At 39.2% G+C, this 20,665-nt stretch overlaps 2 protein-coding genes across 4 annotated transcripts in view; one reads left to right on the plus strand and one right to left on the minus strand.

The window, feature by feature from the left end:
- Positions 1 to 81: 81 nt before the first annotated feature.
- On the plus strand, positions 82 to 15,851 carry LOC146482260 (cyclin-dependent kinase 8-like). 2 transcript variants are annotated; one of them, XM_085107493.1, is made up of 13 exons: positions 82 to 279; positions 387 to 462; positions 3,459 to 3,569; positions 5,880 to 6,020; positions 6,725 to 6,782; positions 7,840 to 7,971; positions 9,404 to 9,547; positions 10,295 to 10,364; positions 10,966 to 11,038; positions 11,181 to 11,278; positions 12,231 to 12,315; positions 13,036 to 13,131; positions 14,980 to 15,851. In XM_085107493.1, exons 1-13 carry the CDS (start codon positions 128 to 130, stop codon positions 15,133 to 15,135), a joined length of 1,392 nt encoding a protein of 463 aa, XP_084963619.1. In that variant the 5' UTR covers positions 82 to 127; the 3' UTR covers positions 15,136 to 15,851. The 2 variants fall into 2 exon arrangements, with proteins under 2 accessions (XP_084963619.1, XP_084963620.1); XM_085107494.1 differs by lacking the exon at positions 13,036 to 13,131 and having other exon boundaries at positions 91 to 279.
- Positions 15,852 to 16,426: 575 nt separating this feature from the next.
- The window catches only part of LOC146482261 (endothelin-converting enzyme homolog), a 103,355-nt gene continuing 99,116 nt past the window's right edge, over positions 16,427 to 20,665 (minus strand). For both annotated transcript variants that reach the window (XM_085107514.1, XM_085107515.1), the window contains exons 18-19: positions 19,398 to 19,474; positions 16,427 to 18,034 (exon numbers count right to left, since the gene is read on the minus strand). In XM_085107514.1, coding sequence (XP_084963640.1) covers positions 17,935 to 18,034; positions 19,398 to 19,474 — 177 coding nt within the window. In that variant the 3' untranslated portion in view covers positions 16,427 to 17,934. The remainder of the gene's footprint in view (positions 18,035 to 19,397; positions 19,475 to 20,665) is intronic.

Consider the following 20,665-nt stretch of genomic DNA (forward strand, 5'->3'; position numbering starts at 1 on the left):
AATGACAAATACCCGTTCAGAAAAAATGAAACGTTCAGGTCCTTTTGGAGAAGAAGCTGGGAACAAGTGTTGATGCATCGATACGAGGCTGGGTCAATTCCAATATGGCCGCCCTTTGAATGAATGAATGAAAGAGCGTTTGTTCTCTGCAATGGATTTTGAGTTCAAACTAAAAACAAACGAGCAAAGAGAAAAAGTAGAAGATAAATTCGATTTTGAAGGATGTAAAGTAGGCCGTGGAACATATGGACACGTTTACAAGGCGAAACAGAAAGACTGGTTTGTATATCTGCGCGGACGAGATTGTTGTCGTTCTTAGAGTTTAAAATACTCGATGCTCGATACTGTTGTATTCATATACCTTTCTGTTTTTCTTTGTATTCTAGTCCCAATGGGAAATATTTTGCCCTCAAGCAAATTGAAGGGGCAGGGATTTCGATGTCTGCCTGTCGAGAGATAGCAGTATGTACCACAATACATTATATTATGTTATTAATCTAATTATATTGTACTAATATACATGTATTATAAATATGCTATTTTATTGATTTTTACTGCCTCATTTCTTCCATTGTGTTTATGTCTCTTTCTCTTCCAACAGATTTCACATTTCTTTTTCTCTTTTACTGCCTGCCTCAATTAGCTTTCGCTACTTGCAGTCCAGTGTAATTAGCTTAAAAAATTGGTTAACTGCCATAATTATAATTATTATTTTATACACTGTTATAAAGTCTTAATGAAATAAGCTTACGTGTAAGTTAATTATTGTTATTTTTTTTATAAGACTTAATGTAATTTTTTTCTTCTTTTATAACTCATTCCAACCTACAGCTGTATGCTGTAATTATTGTTCTTTTCGATTAAGATCATTATTCATTGTGGATTTAACCTGGCATAGTAAATCGAATGTCGAAAATCGAACTCAATCTGTGGATTGACTCTGCTAAAGGTGAAAAGTATGCGTAAGTTTTACTTCCCCTGTTTTTCATAAGGGTTGCACATTAACTACTTGAGGCAAATTAATACATTCCCGGTTTATTTTGGTTGGATATGTTCCCCGATCTATTGAATCCCTGACAAACATCTTCACTTACCAAGTTATGGAAGCATTTATAGGCCACAGGGAAGCAACCAGTTCACGTTCACCGGGTGTTGAAGGGCTAATCGTCGACGCTCGTTTCCAATTCGGAATGCACGGCCTTTCTCGCCTATTTTCTTTAAAACCTTGAAAACTTCGCCATCCTTGACGTCAAAGTGGCATTCCTGGTAGCCTTTTTACTACGCATTTGAAGCTTACCATCCAGAGCGCATCTGAAGCCATTTCCGCGTAATTTCTTCGTTTACGAAAAAAACATGCGCTATACTCCGGACTGAAGTAACTCGAGCTTCCAAGATCTGGTTAGGGATTTTCAAAGCCTGTTTTACACAAATCACGAGTTCAAAAATCGAACATTTGATTGGGTTCGATTGATTTTTTTTCTTTTCGGTGAATTCGACTTCGTTCGATTGCCAAACTCAACCGAACTCAATAAGTTCGATTGAAATTTAGGTCGATTTGGTTCGATTTACTATGCCGGGATTTAAGCCTCTTAGGGCCTATTTATATGGAGACAGGCTATACAGTGTAACTCTATTGTTAGATTTCTCATATTTGCGAGACAACACCAATAATGTTGAAATCTTTAAAAACAATTCGACTCTTTTTAATTTTCCAGTCATGTTTCAACGACGTCTGTTATCTTCAGCGTAACAGTTAAGATAGCAAGTGTTGGTTACATAACATTACGATAACAAGTATTCATACATAATACTACGATGCATACAATTTTAAAAAAGTTTAACAGTAAAATAGAGTGCGCATGCACCTGACTGTAAATGACTGAAGGTCCAGATACCCTGCCTCCTCCACAGGCTTTTCTTGGGGGTTGTAAACGAAGACGAATCAGAGAGCCAGGAATGATGAACGAATCGGAGAGCATAGGAATGAGCTAGAAGCGGCGCGGAGACTCATGGGAAGGAGAAATACGCGAGTGAGGGGCTGATGAGAAGGAGAAAAATAGGAAGGGAAAAGCCTGCGTTTTTCCCTTCCGTTCATTCCTAGCGCCCCACTTATCCCCTTTGAGTGAGCGTAGGGCGACTGGGGATGAGGCTGAGCCAGATAACTACATACATGTACAAGAAAAGCGTCATATTAATGTGTTTGACCCGTTGATTCAGGTCAGGCTTTTCCCATTGGGTTATTCCAGAAAAAATCCACACACCCCCGACGGATGAGGTCGTTTTTTAACCCCCCCTCTCACCTGGATTTCCTGAAGCACAAGACCCCCCCTCCTGTCTGGATTTCCAACACAAAAGACCCCCCCTCCTGCCTGGATTTCCGGAAAAAATATTAGGCCTAAATTTAATTTAATTATAATAGAAAATACGCACAATCACGTCTAGAAGATGTTTTTTTTTTAATGTCTTAAGCTTCGGCTAATATTAAAAACTCTATCGCGTGGAACTAAAAAAAGAAAGGAGCAACAATGCGAAAAAGCGAACGAGTTCATCCTTTGTGCCCAATGGACAACACCGATGGAATCTTAAAACTGCACGCAGAAAATGCACTGGCTGCTTGTTCAACTGTGCTATGGACGATGGGACTTCAGAGAGGTTACCACTGTATATGTTGCAGGAACCCGTCCAAGAACTTTCTCCTTCTGTTGCTTTCGCAATAACTTACGTTTCTAAAAGTTTTTTCAAGGTACAGATGGCTACAAGTTCCTCTCGAGTATTTTCGACGAAGAGGGAATGTTTGGACCAAAATTCTTTGGAATTATCTTCTTCAGCAAATAGCTCTGCATCCTTGCTTGCACAAGTGAAAAATTATTCTGCCTGACGCAGTGGAATCCATGCTAAGAATGCAATGGCAGACGTGAAATTACACCACGGTGGCGCGCTGGGTCTGGTACGAGTAGAAATGTGTCAGGTGTTCAAACTCTTCGTTGCAAACAATGTTAGGATGGCTCGTTCTTTACTATCTTGTTGTTCGCGTTTTCTGCTATAAAAGGACCTGCGAAGGAACTTAGATTATCATTTATTTTAGGTGAGAATTATGTGAACAAAATATTTCTATTATTTTCAGGGTCTGAGAGCGCTGAAGTGTCACCGAACTAAAAGTTTGAATCGCGTGAACTATCAGTCGAAATGACTCCTGCAGAAGACTTTCTTAAGTTCAACCCCCCCTCCCGCCTGGATTTCCAGAGTCTTTGACCCCCCCTCCGGTGAGAATTTCCAGAATCCCATCCATCAGGGAGGTGTGGATTTTTTCTGGAATAACCCATTTTATGTACATAGATTCCTTAAAGGGGAAGTATCACGTAAATTTGATATCATTTCAAAACCCCCAAATGTTTGTCTTTCAACAGAAACAAAATAATAGTTGTCACCCACTTTCTTTATTTTTAAACTTTTTGTAGCTTCTGCGAGAGCTGAAGCATCCAAATGTGATTGCATTACAACGTGTGTTCCTGTCACATACTGATCGTAAAGTTTGGCTCCTGATGGATTTTGCAGAGCATGATCTCTGGGTGAGTTCTTAATGTAAATAAATGTATCTGTATATGAAAATGTGAAGCTAGTGTAACTCCCTTTCAGTTTGAAATACTCAGAGCCAGTGCAAAAGATATTGTCATCAAAAGATATTGTCTGTGATAGAGAGAACCTGCATCACTGGTAAATCAATCTTTTTACTATCAATAATCGATTGTTAGTAAAAAGATTGATTTGATTATTATTGATTACTGATTACCGTATTTACTCGAATAAGCGCCGCGGCGCTTAATTAATTTTTCGTGTCTCTTGTGCGGCGCTTATTCGAGGGCGGCGCTTATTTGAAGGCGGCGCTTATTAAAAGGCTCATACCACAAAGCCAAAACATTTTGATTGTACAAGGAAAAACACTGACATCTCCTTACTGCAACAGTTACAGGGAAGAGAAAGAGGGAGGTTGGGCTTGTTGTACCGGCGAAGTTTACTGCAGCCTTCACGCAAGAACTGAAGAACGCGAACTGACATTTTGAAGAGAGAACTGAATGAAAGAGCATCAAGATATACTCACTTCGAACTGAAAAACATCACTATTGATGAAAATCAATTCCCATTGCTGGCTTAGAACCGCATTGCAGCGATTACAGTGTATTTTTATCATCTTATGTAAATACTCGAATAAGCGCCGCACCAGAGCTGCGGCGCTTAATCGAGGGCGGCGCTTATTAACCATTCCGCTCCACGGCAGCGCTTATTCGGGGGCGGCGCTTATTCGAGTAAATACGGTATTCTTCTTTACAAGTCAGGACTTCATTTCCTGTTGGCAATAACAGGGTATTTGTACTGGCAACACGTCTGCAATTAAGTAAGAGTTGGTTGTAGGGTTAATGTGTGTGCAGGTGGCTGAGGGGTTGGGGGAAGGGGCAGTTCATAGCATGTAGTGGATGGGTCCCATTAGAACTAATTAGTGTATTGCAATAATTGTACCAATACTGCATTACAGTAGGTATAAAAGTACTGATCAGGTAATGATTTAGTATTGTTTTTTTTTGTGTGTGTTTGTGGGAATCTCTTGCTGCTGGGAGTGTTAAGATCTCTTAATTTAACACCCTGCAAAAAAAAAACAAAAATATTGTAACCAAATTATGGCTTGGAAGATTTTAATTTTCCTCTTATGGCCTTGAAGGATTCTTTTAGTCTTTTCAGCTCCCTATAGAGCCCTCTGTTGCTGCTGAGAGTTTCATGCCGCGTCACTGCTCGGTGTGTGTGAAAATCTCCCACCACCACTGTGCTGAAAGAAATTATTGTGACCAAAATTATGACCCAGAAAATTTCACTTTTTCATTTGATCTTACGGCTGGCTTTAAAGGACTCTTTCTATCACGGTACAAGATTTGGCAAGTAAATAAGATGGATTTATCCTTTCTACTCCAAAAATTATTTTCGCTGAGTACATGTACATGTAGCAGGGTTCGACACCTGTTCAACTGACTTAGTAGCCATCGGGCTAGTAACTTTCAAAATCTACTAGACCATCTCACATATCAGTAGCCCAGACATTTTTCCCCTGGAATGTTAATTTAGTAACTACGTTTTTCAGTTTCATATTTTGTTTTTTTTTCTAACTGATCCTCCTCGCTAAATTTTGACTTTTTCGGCGGTGGAGGTTTGTAGTTCGATAGAAATCGCTCCATCTTGCCTCCAACATCTGCAAGTTCAAGAGGTTTTGTCAGGCGTTTCCAAATACAGAGTGAGAGGGGCCTGGGGACAAAATTAACTATAAGCGTGCAGTCTGGGTACAAGTAGCAAGGCACGATCGAACGACTGATTGAAGGAGAAAAGAATGAAGAGACAAGATGCCATTTTATGGTAGTTTTCCAACACTCTTTATTATCAACATCATAAGAACTCTAAATAATTTGTTTGATACTGTTCCAACTAAAAAATGTAATCAGAATATGAATTAATTACCTAGAAATTTCTACTAGCCCACGGACTACTGAACGTGCAAAATTTACCAGCCGGGCTCCAGTTTTACTAGCCTCGGGCGACCGGGTGAGCGGAGATGTCGAACCCTGTGTAGGCTGTGCACTAAGGATGACTAGACTGAGATTTTTGCCAGTCACGTGAGCTTCCAGAGAACGCTGATAATGTCCTCAGCTGAAAGATTCTGCTCAAAATTTCTTGATGTATTTCCTTTTTGCCAATGTACAATGTACAGCCAATGTACAATGTTGAATCCTGGACATTATCTTCTGATATACACTGTATAAGCTGAATTCATGAAATAAATGGTCTCTGTACACCTATAATAATATTCTAATAATTAATTTTCTATTTTGTTCTCACAGCACATTATCAAGTATCATCGGGCCTCTAAAGCTCAAAAGAAGGCAGTCCCTGTACCAAAGGGGATGGTGAAGTCCCTACTTTATCAGATACTAGATGGCATTCATTATCTTCATTCCAACTGGGTGCTACACAGAGACCTGGTGAGTTATATTGCTCTTGTAAAGTTCTATGAGCATTCCACTAATGTGACCTGGGCTCGATTCCCAGACTTGTGTCATATGTGGGTTGAGTTTTAAAAACTTTGTTGTTGGTTCTTGTCCTTGTGCCAAGAGGGGGGTGGGGGGCACCATAACTTCGCAAGTATAAAGGTTATGAGAATGACGCTTGAAGGATAGATAGCATGTCCAACGATGTTTCTTGTGAGGTCCACAACAGGAAATGATGACATCATGTGTCATGATAATTAAATGGTTAATGGTGGCCATCTTGGATTTGCTGTCTTAGATTTGAGGATTTCCCCAAGACTTCAGGAAAGCACCAAAATTGAACAAAAATATGAGCTAAAAACATAAAAGTTACAATAAGAAAAGTAATTTTTCTTCATTTTAGAAAAAAAATTTTCCATTTTCTTAAAAAAATAGCATGTCAAAAATTGGTTGCCATGGTTACCATGATAAACACTAACTGACCACATCAAATTTTTCCAAGATAAATGTCTGATCATGCCATTTGCTCTAATGTTAAAAAAAATCTATTGAGGCTTAAAGTGACCATGGGCAGAATCTTCCCCCCCCCCCCCTTCCACAGTCTAGATAGGGTAAGAGTGAACCCTGCTTAGTTTGTTTTTGTGTTGATACAGTATGCACTCATTAATAATATTGCTTGTGACATGATTCCACTTTAGAAACCAGCCAACATACTTGTTATGGGTGAGGGTCCAGAGAAAGGACGAGTGAGGATTGGTAAGGTTATGAACATGTCTATTGCCTGTAGAACACTTTTCCTCTTTTATACCCCTCCCCATTATCACTGCCCTTCTAAAGACTTGGGGGTGCTTGTCATACTCAAACAGTGACCAGCATTAATAAGTGTAGGGATGTGTAATTGCTATTTTTGACATTTTGGGAACACTTAATGCATGCATACCGTACACTCTGTACACAAAGACACCTGTAGTCAAAATAGTATCCACCAAACGAAAGACCACCAGGCTATTATTATTGTCAATTCAAACTACCAGAGTATGATTGAAGCTTTGAATAATATGAAGTAAGGTGGTTACTTGGACATGATGAACAAGAAGAGTAAAATAACAGGCCTGGGATATTTAACAAATCGGCAGCAGTTTTCTATGGTCTATACTCTAATATATCTACCATGAAATGATGCCAATAATGTTCAAAACTTGGCAGTGAAACCACTCGCCTGCGGCTCATGGAGTTTTGAATATTTTATGACATCATTTTATGGTCCATAACAGTATAGACCATAGAAAACGGCCGTCAATTTGTTTTTTTACAAGAACATGAAAAAAGTACGAGCAGAATTTAGCTTTATTTTCCATTGAGAAGGCGCTAGCATTACATCTGATGTCATTTTTATGGTCTGTACTCAATCAGAAAATATGAAAAACATTCACTGATTTGATACATTGTTCAGGGCCTGGATTGCCCTCAACCAGTCACCTCCAGGCCCCAGTTGTTCATAGGGCGGATAATTTTATCCACTGGATAAAATGTGTGCAAGATTTTCCTGATAGTCCTATAATTTGTGAATAGAGTAGAAGCATATGTCAAATTTAAGAATGGGATTGTGTGGAAAACTTGCCAGAAACATTGGTTGGAGTACATCTGCTACTCTGGATACCGACTTATCCAGTGGATAAAGTTATCCGCTCTTCGAACAACTGGGGCCAGATCCACAGTCACCACTCAGCTGGACCCCGGCTGAAGGATAAATGTCATCTATTTAATAATGTATTGTTATGGGATTTTATTTATGTGTTGTATTGTTTTGCAGCTGACATGGGTTTTGCCAGGTTGTTCAATGCTCCATTAAAGCCTCTTGCAGATCTGGATCCAGTGGTGGTGACTTTCTGGTATCGCGCACCTGAGCTGCTTCTTGGTGCAAGACATTACACTAAGGCAATAGGTACACTTGAAATCCATGCTAACGATTGTTGGTTAGAGTACATGTTCATTAAAGTTTTAAATTTGGGGGAGTTTCTTTAAGTATTCAGGAAACCAGACTGATATGAAATTTGAGTCTGAGAAGTTTACAAGACTACCATGTACAGGTAGAACACTGTGTTTAAACAAAGAGACATACATGTATTTTGAAAGGTTGATAACTGGACTTGCTGCTTTCATAAAAAATTGTTCTCACAGATACAACAGACTGTAAAGCACAGTACCCCAAATGAAAACTCAATGTAAAAATGTGCAAGTCTACCCTGTACCAAATTGAATGCTGTAGTATGGGACATACGGTATTATGGTCTAATGTTATAGAGCTGATATGGGCTAGTAAATATTTATGGTACATACAGAATATAATTGTATAGGTTTTGCATGGCTTTGATCATATGGAACATCACACCCCCTTCCCCCCCCCCCCCCCCATATCACAACCATTATTTTCTAAAAAAACTAGAATGTTGCATGACATTGTATACATTCAATCCATGTTAATTTTAGAACTTGGTTTTATATTAGTTGGTATTATTACACCCATCACACATGGCATCATTGTAGTACACATAGACAGATCTTCCACGCAAATTGATTTGCTGAACGTTGTCATTCATTGATGGCCTTTTTCACTTGTGATTATATTAATATTATGACCTTCCTTGGGAAACTGTACACTAACGATACTCCATTAAACATTAGAAAGCTAACAGATAGCTAACGGCTTTCAAGTCATTCTAACTTTTGGATCTAACCTTCTAACGCTTTCTACTGGTGTTTAAATAATATGCTAGTTTTTAGAACTTAAAAATAAAAACAAGCTGTTGGAAAAACCATTATCTGACAAAACCGTTATTTAGCCACAGTTGAAGATGTTTATTAATCCATTACACGAAACGTTACACTCAAATTCCAGTTGTTTTCACTCACTTGTGTTACGTGCGTCCGTTTGGTACAACTGAAAAATACAAAATGAAAGAGCTCGCAATCCAGGCCTAAACAATACAGAAATACTTAGAACCAGCTCAAGTAAGCGGCAGAAATGACAACTCACATATTTTTGGGCATCTTGCGGCCCGTCTCTCCAAATCGAGTCGTAAAAAGTGAACAAACTACGCTACAGTACATAGCAAAGGCACAAACTGCTCGAAGCACATGGTTTCACAAAAACATCACGTGACCCACGCAAGTGGGGTACAGAGAGGTGCAGGACTTTCCCTAACACTAGCATTAACCACAATCCTAACGTAAGCTTTTACTTTCATATTCTTAGTAGACTTCAATCATGTCACATCAATTTCTTTTAAATTTGTCTAAAACAAACTATGGAACAATACTTCACTATACATCTTTTATGGTTGCCCATTTTCACTGCACTTTACTTCTGTCCTCAGATATCTGGGCTATAGGATGTATTTTTGCTGAGCTGTTAACATGTGAACCAATATTTCATTGCCGTCAAGAGGACATCAAAACCAGCAACCCTTACCACCATGAGCAGCTTGATAGGATTTTTAATGTGATGGGATTTCCACAAGGTAGTAATACATTGTGTGTGACCTACATGTAGCTTCCCACATGCCTGTTCCACATTTGAACTATTAAAACATTTTGAAAATGCTCTTGAAGCGGTACAGTAAAGTGTTCTATTTTATCGTGATTAACAAATTAAAAATACCTGCACTAGTAAGACTCAAAAGTGGTGAGTAAGGTTAGTTTCCTTGTTGACTTTGGGAGGCTATTCCAGTCTAGGGCTGTGGAATACTGGAATATACTATGCATATGGCCAGTCGAAGTTTTTGCTCTTGGCAGATGAAGTAGTGTATTGCCGCTAAGAGTATTGTTGTGTAGACTAGAGTGACTGGGTAAATAAGAGATCAGCTACTCTAGACACTGGAAGTTCTGAATAATCCTAAAGATAAGGAGAAAATGAAGAAAACCGCCTGCGACTTTTTAAAGTCAGGAGTCCTAGCTTCCCAAGCATGACTTGGGGACATGTTCTCCTAATTGCATTAAGTATTGAAGACAAGCCTGATTTTGAAGCCAAATTCAAGACTTTCTGACATTCCCTTGGAGCATAATTAAATATTGGTAAGAAGGTCTGCCTTTAGACATTTGAACAGTGTATCTCTAGGCGAGACACTGGACAATCTGTTCAACAAACAGAGCAAACAAGAAGTAAAATCTCAGGTATACGTGGGTTGAATTTTAAGACCATCCCTGCTCCCCATTATTTTATGCAAGTAACAGCATGTGGTGTTGGTCCTGCCTTGACATTTTTTCAGAGAAAGACTGGGAAGATATCAGGAAAATGCCAGAGCATGGAACTCTACAGAAGGACTTCAGAAAAGCAAAGTATGGACAATTTATGTCAATTGTCTTTGCAAGCTAAAAAATCATGCATATATCTTGTGGTTCATTATTATCATTGGTTGTGTTTTTATTTTCCTTCGTTTTCTGCTCTTTTTACGCATTAGAGTACACATAAAACAACAACAACAAAACAAAGCAAAGGAAGATGATAAAATTTGAAGCTAGAATGAAACTTAACCATAGCACACAGCTATTTCAATGTTTAAGTCACCATTTTTTAATTCTCAAGCTGACACAACAAGACTAAAAGGTTGTATTGGTAGCTGTAAATCTTTGAACTTCGGCTGTGATTAACTGTTTTCAATGCCATACATGTAGGATGGGTGAAAAATACCATAAACACTTGCCTCTGTGATTTATTTACCGTAGAGATGAGCCGCAAATGAGATAAATCAATTATAACCCATGTTACCTTGTGGTCTTTGCATACATTCCCTCCCCTCCCACCCCTACTCCAACTTCCCTAGTCATGTAAACTTTCTAACTTAAGGTTAATTGATATTAGCTGTTTACATGCATCTAACATTGACAAGGAGATGCACTTTGTAGGTTACTGAAAAAAATAATTGTTTTTATTCGTTAGTTATGTCAATGCTAGTTTGTGGAAATATATGGAGAAACACAAAGTCAAACAGGATAGCAGAGCATTTCAACTGGTAAAAATTTATGTTTGTTGACAGTTATTGCAATGTACATGTACTTTCACTTTCTTTTTGGGCAGTTTTAGTTTTTCAGTGTTCTTTGGTGTTAAAACTTGAAGATGTATTAATGAATGAATGAATTTATTTATTTTACTAGCTGTCCAAGTTGTTAGTAATGGACCCAAATAAAAGAATTACATCTGAACAGGCATTGCAGGATCCTTACTTTAAGGAAGAGCCTTTACCAACACCAGAGTAAGTGCAGTTATTCAATCACAGAAAATACACAATAGCACATATTATACTTGTCAGTGCAATTTTTACTTCTACATGTTCATTTATTTCGTCGGTAAAAATCCATAAGACATCACACCTCGATTCTCGCGTCTCGAAACTCGAAGGTCTCGACGTTCGAGACTCGAATATCGAGTTTCGAGGATCGAGTCGAGACAAACAACTTACTTTTGAGCAGTACTGTGTAATAAAACTAAAACTACAAGGTTAAACAGAATTACAAACTCAGGTGAGTAACGTAACAGTCAACTGATAGAATAATTTAAAAAAATCCTTTAACTACATCCTTAGGAGGCCTAGTCCACCTTCTAATAGTTTTAGGGAAAAAAACAGAAATAAACTGCCTTCGTAGTCTCATCTTGAGTAAATTTATAATAATTATTTATTATGGCCGCTGGGAGTACTGATTCTGCTGGTATGGGATCGAAGATTAACGATAACTTTGTCTAGCTGTGTCTCTGGAATTGTTTTTATTGATTAGTAGACTGCTTGCAGTCTTTTTGTCTCTCGAAGTTTGTGTAGTGGTAACGCGCTGCGCTCGTTTTCTCAACCCTCTTCTCGGTATTTGAAAATTGGTTCTCAAACTCATTAATAATTCATCAAGAGAAAACAAAGAAAACCACTACCGTGACTGTGGTTTGGATATGTGATCCTTATTACCATAAAATTTTGCCAACTTTAGCCTTGAATTTCTCCAAGAATTATTGATCATTTGAGAAGCCATATCAAACACTTGAAAGTGTGTTTCATCAGATATCCAAACACCTCGAAGTCGTTAAAAAAAACTCGGCTGCGCCTCGTTTTTTCAAACTACTTCTCAGTGTTTGGATATCTGATGAACCACTCTTCCTCGTGTTTGATATATTACATGAAACCTTCTTCCTCGTGTTTGATGATTTCTTTGTGGTTTTAGTGCTTTTGCAGGAATGACAATACCGTACCCGAAAAGAGAATTCCTAAACGATGATGATAGCGACTCAAAATCAAGTGCTGCAAAGGTAATTAAAATAGTGGCATTGCTACAATATTGGATTAATCTTTGCTTTGAACTGGAAAGATTGTCAAAGTGGCATGACTGTAGCACTGTGCTACAGAAAATAAGATGGCCAAAATGATATTTATGAGGCATTGGCTTAATCCTGACAATATGCTGCTCCATTAATATTGGTCCAGCGTTTGCATGGTATTGCAACTGAAGATGATTGCATGGATAATTGTACATGTACATGTAAGTAGTCCCTGTTGTTCATGTAAGTGGTCCCTGGACCGAAATTGCATGCACTCTATAGTCGCCGCAATACAACATTACTGTACAAAGCATGCAAGTTAAAGCATAATTCGAGATGTGCGCTTTGTCCAAACCTGAACAAAGACATCCTCGGGGAAGTGTCTTTTACTAGCTGCATGTCGGCAAGTACGAATGTGATCCAGCAATACTTGCACAAAACTTTACAATTCATCGTGCACTTTTAAACAACAAACACCAGCAACAATAACGTCTCACAACAACACAATCTAATTATCACTAACAATGTGGCACATCTCATCAAGTGTGTTCCGAAAGCACACTTTGTTAGCGCTAACTCGTTCTAACTTAGCCGTAGTAATTACCCATCAGTCTTGGTGGGGAACAGGCCAATATTAGACGAGGTACACAGTGGTTACAATTCACAGTGTCGTTATCTCGCTGAGAGCGGCCAACATTTTAACACTTACAGACTAACCCGGGCAAGCAAGAGAACTCGGACACTAATGGCCAGCCGAGTGCTAAAAGAGTACGGGTCGTGTCTGCGCATGCGACTGACCAGTTCCAGGTAAAGTATCACGTGTCTGTGAGGGTCAAATCTGTTCACTCTCTGGGGACACCACAAATTTAAGCCCCTGGTACATGACAAAGGTCGGCGTACTGGATTTTTTAGTTTGGATCTAAAGACTAACAAAGCGACTTTTTACGAGCTGAATAAGCAAAGCAAGGAGCATGCTTCAAGGCAGCTACTGGATGTGCGGGTTCTGTAGGGGTTTCGTCTGAACATGTTAATTTTCTGTGAATTTTATCGGAAGAAGGGCGTCCATAGAACAGCCATCTTGCGCGTCATAACCCTGATAAAAACTTTGTTCCTCGTTATTGAGTCGCCTACTTGCGTTTAAGAGCTGCCGAGTTAGTAAGAAGGTAGGATAAAACTAATTGCATTTTTCACATTTTCTCTCTTTCTGTCCCTTCATAGTAAGTACTTACTAAAATGCAAGGCACCTACACTTTGTTACACTAGCAACAAAATGTTTTCTAGCACACAGTGGAAAAAGATCCTTTCCTGGTACATATATCTGATGCTTTAAAGCGTTTTATACTCCACGAGTCACGTCCAATGCAGCAGAATGAGCGAGCGAGGTGATATATCACCCACCACTGACTATGAGAGCTGAGTTCCTTGAGATTCCACATTCTTTCTCGTGGGATGATGTTTAAAACTGTCCTTTCATTTGAATGGTCACAGTTATAAGATTTCGTTCATCGTCTTGAATGAAATGAAGCGAATCTCACCCTGAATGACTCATGCTTTGTCTCTGGAAGTGTCAGAGTCAAAATACGGAGTCACAGTATCTTGATATTGCTCCTAGACTGGAGTATAAACGTAACACTCTTGTACATTTAACAAACTGATGAATATTCTAAAAATGAGCATAACACTACTGGGTTTGGCGCAAGCATGTTTCGGATGGCGCATCATTCACCGTTTGTTGCCGAATAAGTGACTGAATGTAGTGTATAAGCTTAATAAGTGTGAATATAATGATAGTAATACATGCTATAATGTGACTAAAAGACTTCGAAGGAATGCTACAAAAGCCAAAGAAACAATAGTAATAATTCAAGGGCATTATAGTATTAATTATTATTATCATTGTATTCACACTTATTTTATGCATCACATTCAGCCACTTCTTCGGCAACTGATAATGGATGATGTTTCATCCGAAGCATGTTTTGCGCCAAACCCATTGGTGTTGCGCTCATTTTTAGAATATTAGTCTGTCTTAGTATGAAGATATGAAACATACATTTTTACCGCGATTGAAAAGTTAAATTGAGGAAAGACCCCCGCATTTTTTTACGCCGGTAACTTAAGCAGCTATCGAAAAGAAAGCCTGAAAAAAACTTCAGGCTTTCTTTTCGAGGGTCTCTTTTCTGTTTAATTAGCTTGTCTATCGCTGCTACAAAGGCGTAACATACTAATGCTTTGTTATCGTTTGTCTAGTTCATTTTGTTGGTCTAAGTAAAATAAATGAGATAAATAAATGGGAATTTAAGTGGAATCCACGGTGTGGCTCTTCTCTCCACTGTTTCCAGGTCGAATTGAAATTTGAAATAGTGTTTTTTGGAGGGAGGAAAACCGGAGTAACCGGCGAAAAACCCTCGGAGCAGGGATGAGAACCAACAACAAACTCAACCCACATATGACACCGAGTCCGGGAATCGAACCCGGGCCACATTAATGGAAGGCAAGTGCTTTCCCTACTGCGCCATCACTGCTCTCCCTGAAAACTCACTGACATTGGAATGGATGTCAGTTGAAATAGGCTTTGTGAGATTGAAAGCGCATTGGGGTTCAAATCTCTTAGTTTACATTACTAAATTTGTTTTATTTATCTTCCATTTTTAGCAAAAGCAGCAGTCGTTCGCATTCCAAGGACAAAATAACCAACAGACCCAGTCCTCCAGCGGACAGCAAACTGGTCACGTGGGAAGATTCCTGCAGCAGCAGTTTCCGACGAATAACAATCAAAACCAGTCCACCCCTACCAATCGGCAGTTCTGATCAATCCTCTTTCTGATCTCTCTCCCTCCTGTAAAAAAATGTTTCTGGGACCGACTCAGTTTTTCTTTTCCTTTTTTGATGTCAAATTTCATGTCGTGCCTCTATCGAAAAGAAAGCTGTATTAAATGCTGCTTGGCCCCATCGCACGGGTGGTATATTACAGGCGGATTTTTAATGTTTACCAAATATGATGCAAATATCGCTTAGATAGGAGACGCGTTGTGGCGGGAAAACAGTGACGGAAAACCTGCAACGTTCCTCAAAGTGGGGAGAAACCGGCAACGTTTCTCAAAGTGGCGGGAAAACACGTTACATAACTGTTTTGTTCCGTTGCACGTGAACATTTTGCCGGAAAAAAAGGTCGATGCGACGCGTTTTAGGGGGTGAACACTGCAAACAGTTTGTGCAGTATCGCCAGATGTGCGCCGGTGTTTCTCTGATCAAAGAACTGACATTTCAGTTGCAAGCGGAGATACATGTACGCTAGAGGCATTAGTCTTCGAGAAGACTACAGCAAGTGACTTAATCTTTCAGTTTAATCTGTTTCATAGCGTCAGTGGCCAATTCTTCCACTTCCATTATCCTCTTTTTCAATTCTTGTCGCATTATCTATTGTTGTAAAAATTCGGGGCTATTTCTAAACTTGTACATTGCATCAAAATGGGTTTATTTTTCATTTGTATACAGGTGAATGTGGAAATAAAAACGTTTGATCTTACGTTGTGTAAGTAAGTTTACTTCAAGTTTCGCTGTTTGTGTAAATAAGTTTTCCGCTTGGGAAGGGCACGAGATTAGCGATAAAACGGCCTTCTTTTTGAGGTTATGTCTACACTATACCGTATAGCTCTTGTGCCGACACCGAAAACATATTGAATAGGGCTTTCGTTCGTTCACGCACAAAACGCCGATTTTCGGATCGGTTTTTGTGCCGGGTTGGTGCTGCGCTGCTTCGGTCTTGAAAGTGAATCGTCACATATCGGATAGGTTTTAATGACACTTTGCTAAGCAGTGTGAACAGAGAATAGAACCGAAACGGAACTGACGAGGAGCGAGGATTGGATTTCAGTAGAGAGATGACGGAGGTTTTGGGTCACTCCTTTTGACACCAGGCCGGAGTATTTCTCACAACGGGGAGAGGGGAGGGGTCATATGACTTCTTAGTGCAAAGGGGATATACTGAAGCTTTTTTAAGTGTACTTGAAGATCAGCATTAATCAATCAGCTGATACTGCAGTAATTTTCGCATTTTGAGAAACTCCCAGATGAGAAGATACAACAAACACAACAGGTATCGTATCATTTAAATCATTTAATGAAATACAACAGATTTACATTTCTAGAGAATGAGTAACAAGTATGTTTGGCTACTCTTTAAAGTCGCGTTTAAATGATGATGAGAAACGTTACTAATTCACAAATTAATGAAACCTAAAGTGATCATTCAAGCGAAAGCTAGTGCTGTACTGGTGTTTATTCCGCAGTAGCGTCAAAATTTGGTTTCCATGGCAGCTATTATAAACTTTCAAAGTCGGCGCGGGCAGAATCCCCGCCTCCCCGACGGTCCAGATGGAGTCAAGAGTTTAAAGGAGCCATGTGATAGTATTTTGGAAACAAGAGGTACCCTTACTATATTGGTTCACTTTTGTCTCAAACTACCCTACTAGCTTCTAGTGTCTTTGGCCAGGGTGAAAATGGATTGCGACTTGGAAAAATTGGATCAATTTTATCAAGTTCTTCTCTGTGTCTTGAAAAGTCGCTAGGAACTGCCGTTCATGGTTTGTTCTCGCTTTAAAAGAAAATCAGTCGATATCTTCCTTTTGTGGTCTGTGAACCTTCCTTGTAAAAGAAAGGTACTTAACGTTTCGTACAATCTCCATATCTTGTAAGCTCCTTTAACGTTTCGTGTGATTCAAGATATTACAGATGAGTATATTATATAACGTTGACTCTTCAGTTTGTAACTTCACTAACTTATAACTTTCCGTCGAATAAAGTCTACTGGATTCGGATTCAATTTCGAATCAGTCAGAGCATGAGAAAATAAAGGAAAGAAAGTCCGCTCTCAATGGATGCCCTAAAGAATGCAATGCTTTCTGGAACAACCATGTCTTAATAGGTGAGTTATGACTCGAACATGTCCCTCGATGTTCTTTCTATAAACTCTATCTGAACTTTACTTTTTCTTAAATGTAAACCAACCAGAACTTGTAGATATTTTTCGTAACTCTTCTAAATAGGCCTTATCACGGTTTTCGTCGCCATTTTGACGGGTAGGCAAACAGGCTTGAAATAACAGAGTTTGTATGGAAATCCGATGTCAAATAATTTTCATAAAACATCGCTTCTGAAAAATTCATGAATTGGAAACTTTTGGCACGAGAAAAAGGATTTTAGGAACAAAATTGGAGGGATGTAGCTGTGTCAGAAAGCGTCCAGTCGTGTTTTGAACTTTCCATACATTTGTCTGTATAGCGAACCAGCCGTGAGCTGCTACTAAAAATAGTTCGCGGGAAAAAATACAGGGAAATGTATGGAAAGTTCAAAACACGACTGAACGCTTTCTGTCACAGCTACATCCCTCCAATTTTGTTCCTAAAATCCTTTTCCTAGTGCCAAAAGTTTCCAATTCATGAATTTTTCAGAAGTGATATTTTATGAAAATTATTTGACATCGGATTTTCATACAAACACTGTTATTTCAAGCCTGTTTGCCTACCCGTCAAAATGGCGTCGAAAACCGTGATAAGGCCTATTTTGATCGTTCGCATGTTTTGGATCGGTTTTTCTCAAAGTGTTCTATCACCACAGTACGCACTTTTTCTCCGGATTCATGGCAGAACCTGGTTTACAGTTGAAAGCCTTTGCGAATTTATCGTAGTTGCGAAGCGTGCCAATTATCCTGAAAATGAACAAAATGCAATCAGTATAAATCACTCGCAGTGTTACTTAGCTCCAACGCTGCTTTCCGTATCATGTTACATTTGTATGATAAATAAATGCAAAATTGTCATGTAAGTTATCTTCTCATAGGGCAGACTTAATTTGGAGTCAAGCGTTGCTGTGTAGCTCCACTGTTTTTGCCTTGGTTTCGTATTTTTCTTCTCCTTTTTTTTAAATATCATAAAACGTGGAAGCTTTGTTAAAGTAAGTACATAAATAAACAAAAATAATGAAAATGAATAAAAAGTTGAACCCCACTTCACGGAGACTAGCTTATACAGAAATCTCGTAATTACGGATCTACCTTGGGTCAGAAGAATACAATTTCGCCAAAAATAACTCGTTTAATACGTACAGCCTGTAAACACGGACGATTATTCTTTTCCTAACGGTGACCATGGTAATATATGACGTATGCCACAGGGTCCAGGGGAGTTCTATTCTATCGTAGAAGACACTTAACTTTGAGTATATCTCGTTGGTGACTACAAAACATTTCGCTTTGCACAATGAAAATTGCCAAAATTAAAGATTTTAAAAACATATACAAGCACTGCTCGCAGTTTGCCACACCTATTCGGGGCGAGCAGTGGTTTTGACGCATAACAAATAACAGCAGTTCAACCTTACAGAATCAAGAAAGTAACCTACAATACAGTAGCAGGTAAAACAAGAGAAAGGAAAATACAATGACAAAGAACTAGGACTAGATGTGTACAGTTAAAGAAACGAGATTTACGATAAGAAGATACTTAGCCGATCACTTAACAATATTTAGAGTAAAACAGGGAAGTTATATTACTTTGAGTACTTAGTATTAGCTCTTCTACTTAGAACAAATTTCCGGACCAAAATCACTGAAAATTAGCAAAATGGCAAAGCAAACAGTTCAGTCCGTAAAAGCAGAGAAAAAATGGTCCCTTGTGGATCCTAACATATTTCTGTTTCCATTTCCTTCGATCTTCTGTTGTTCGTACGGCTCCTGATGCGGCTTCCACCATGTTTAAAATACTCAATGGGGTCGTCAGTAGGCGTACTTTCACATCTTGCCCTCACCCCCTCCCCTCCCTACCCATGTTCGATGATGATAAGCGACAATTTATCAACACGTGTGACATCTACCCAGTGTTAATGTTCAGCATTCAATGGAGTGTGGTCACAGCAAAGATGTCGAGATTTATTGAGACAAATAATAGCTCGAAATAAACCTTATAAAACTGCCAATTCGGTTCCCCTAAAAGAAGTACCCTCTAATGAATGAGTCTCTGCTCCTGATCACTTTTTTCTGACAACTTTATGTTTGAAAGAAACTCAAACCTCACCTGTATTTAGGGTACGAATGGGAGTCTGTCTCTAGCTGACGAAAGGCAGCCTTCTTCTTGTATATGCTGCACCACGGCTGATTGGTTAGAAACAAAGAAACACGTAATTATTAGCGGAGCTCCCGCGCGCGCAGCGCGCGCGAGCGGAGCCCCATAGCTAAGAGAATTTGGTAACCCGTGAATGCGAGAAATTTTGGTTTGGTTATGACGTCACTTGTGTCCGTCCAGCGACCGTACGTACGACGTACGCAGCGCAGCGGTTGTTTCGCCCAAAAGTCGATTCGCCCGACGGTATATCGCCCGGACTCACGTCGATTAGCGCGATGTTTTAAATAATAAAATGGAAAACTTTCATTAGAAAAAGTAACTATAAGACCTACACGATAAAACGAGCGGAGATAAAATCAGTAAAAATTGTACAAACAAACTAAAAGAGGTCCTTACGTTGAGGTGCCGAGTTTCTCCGAGATGTTAGGGATTTACCTACAAGGCGATTGAGTATGATTTCAAGACAAATAGCTGCATGTCGACTTGTAACAAATATTATTTAATTGATTTATTTTTGTTAGCGGGAAATTTTACCGCGAAGTGAAAACTTTGAACTAGTTATGAAATCCATTTGGAATTTGTGAATACGGTGTATTTCGTCGTGCGAGTTCTGGCGAAACGCTTTCAGGCGAGTCGACTTTCGGGCGAAACAACCGCAATTAGTACCACAGGAACACTCAGATTGTGTGAAGCTGTTCTGCGATCGTGCTGCGACCCTTGTTTGTTTAGCGTCTCCCTCTACTAACTATGGCGGCAAGTTGCCTTTAAGAAATACAAAGACATTTTGAAGACAACAAAATACACAGTCAAGTTATGTAACCGACAGCGGGAGAAACAGCAAGACGATTAGCGGCGGGAGAAACAAATCGACTTGCACATCATCAGAACTTTGAAGTGAAACCATCTTACTCCGACCCAGCGCAACAAATCGTTGAATTTTTCCTCTTGAAGTGAAACGTTTCACTCACTTGATGTTGTAAAACGAACGGAAAATCAGGAATTGGAATAAAAGGGCTGGTTATTCTCAGAAGAGGCGAGTATATTCATGTGACTTTGTTGACAAAACTTTGCTTGATTGCTGTCTTGCAAGAACTTGTTGTTTTGCATTGCAGTGTTGACAGGCCGTTTACTGCTAAATACTGCTTACTTTACAGGATTCTTTTGAGCTCACTTTTTTCGGTCTATGTTCATCATTTCCCTTGGAGTTTTGTTATCTAATC

The sequence above is a fragment of the Pavona decussata genome, unplaced genomic scaffold (genome assembly GCF_977016875.1).
Source record: "Pavona decussata unplaced genomic scaffold, jaPavDecu1.1 SCAFFOLD_47, whole genome shotgun sequence".
Taxonomy (NCBI): Eukaryota; Metazoa; Cnidaria; class Anthozoa; order Scleractinia; family Agariciidae; genus Pavona; species Pavona decussata.

Excerpts from the sequence above, each read along its gene's own strand:
- LOC146482260 (XM_085107493.1), top strand. The coding sequence starts at position 128 with ATGAAAGAGCGTTTGTTCTCTGCAATGGATTTTGAGTTCAAACTAAAA. Across the intron at positions 7,972-9,403 it reads ACATTACACTAAGGCAATAG|ATATCTGGGCTATAGGATGT; the intron begins GTACACTTGAAA and ends TTCTGTCCTCAG. Across the intron at positions 12,316-13,035 it reads CAAAATCAAGTGCTGCAAAG|ACTAACCCGGGCAAGCAAGA; the intron begins GTAATTAAAATA and ends TAACACTTACAG.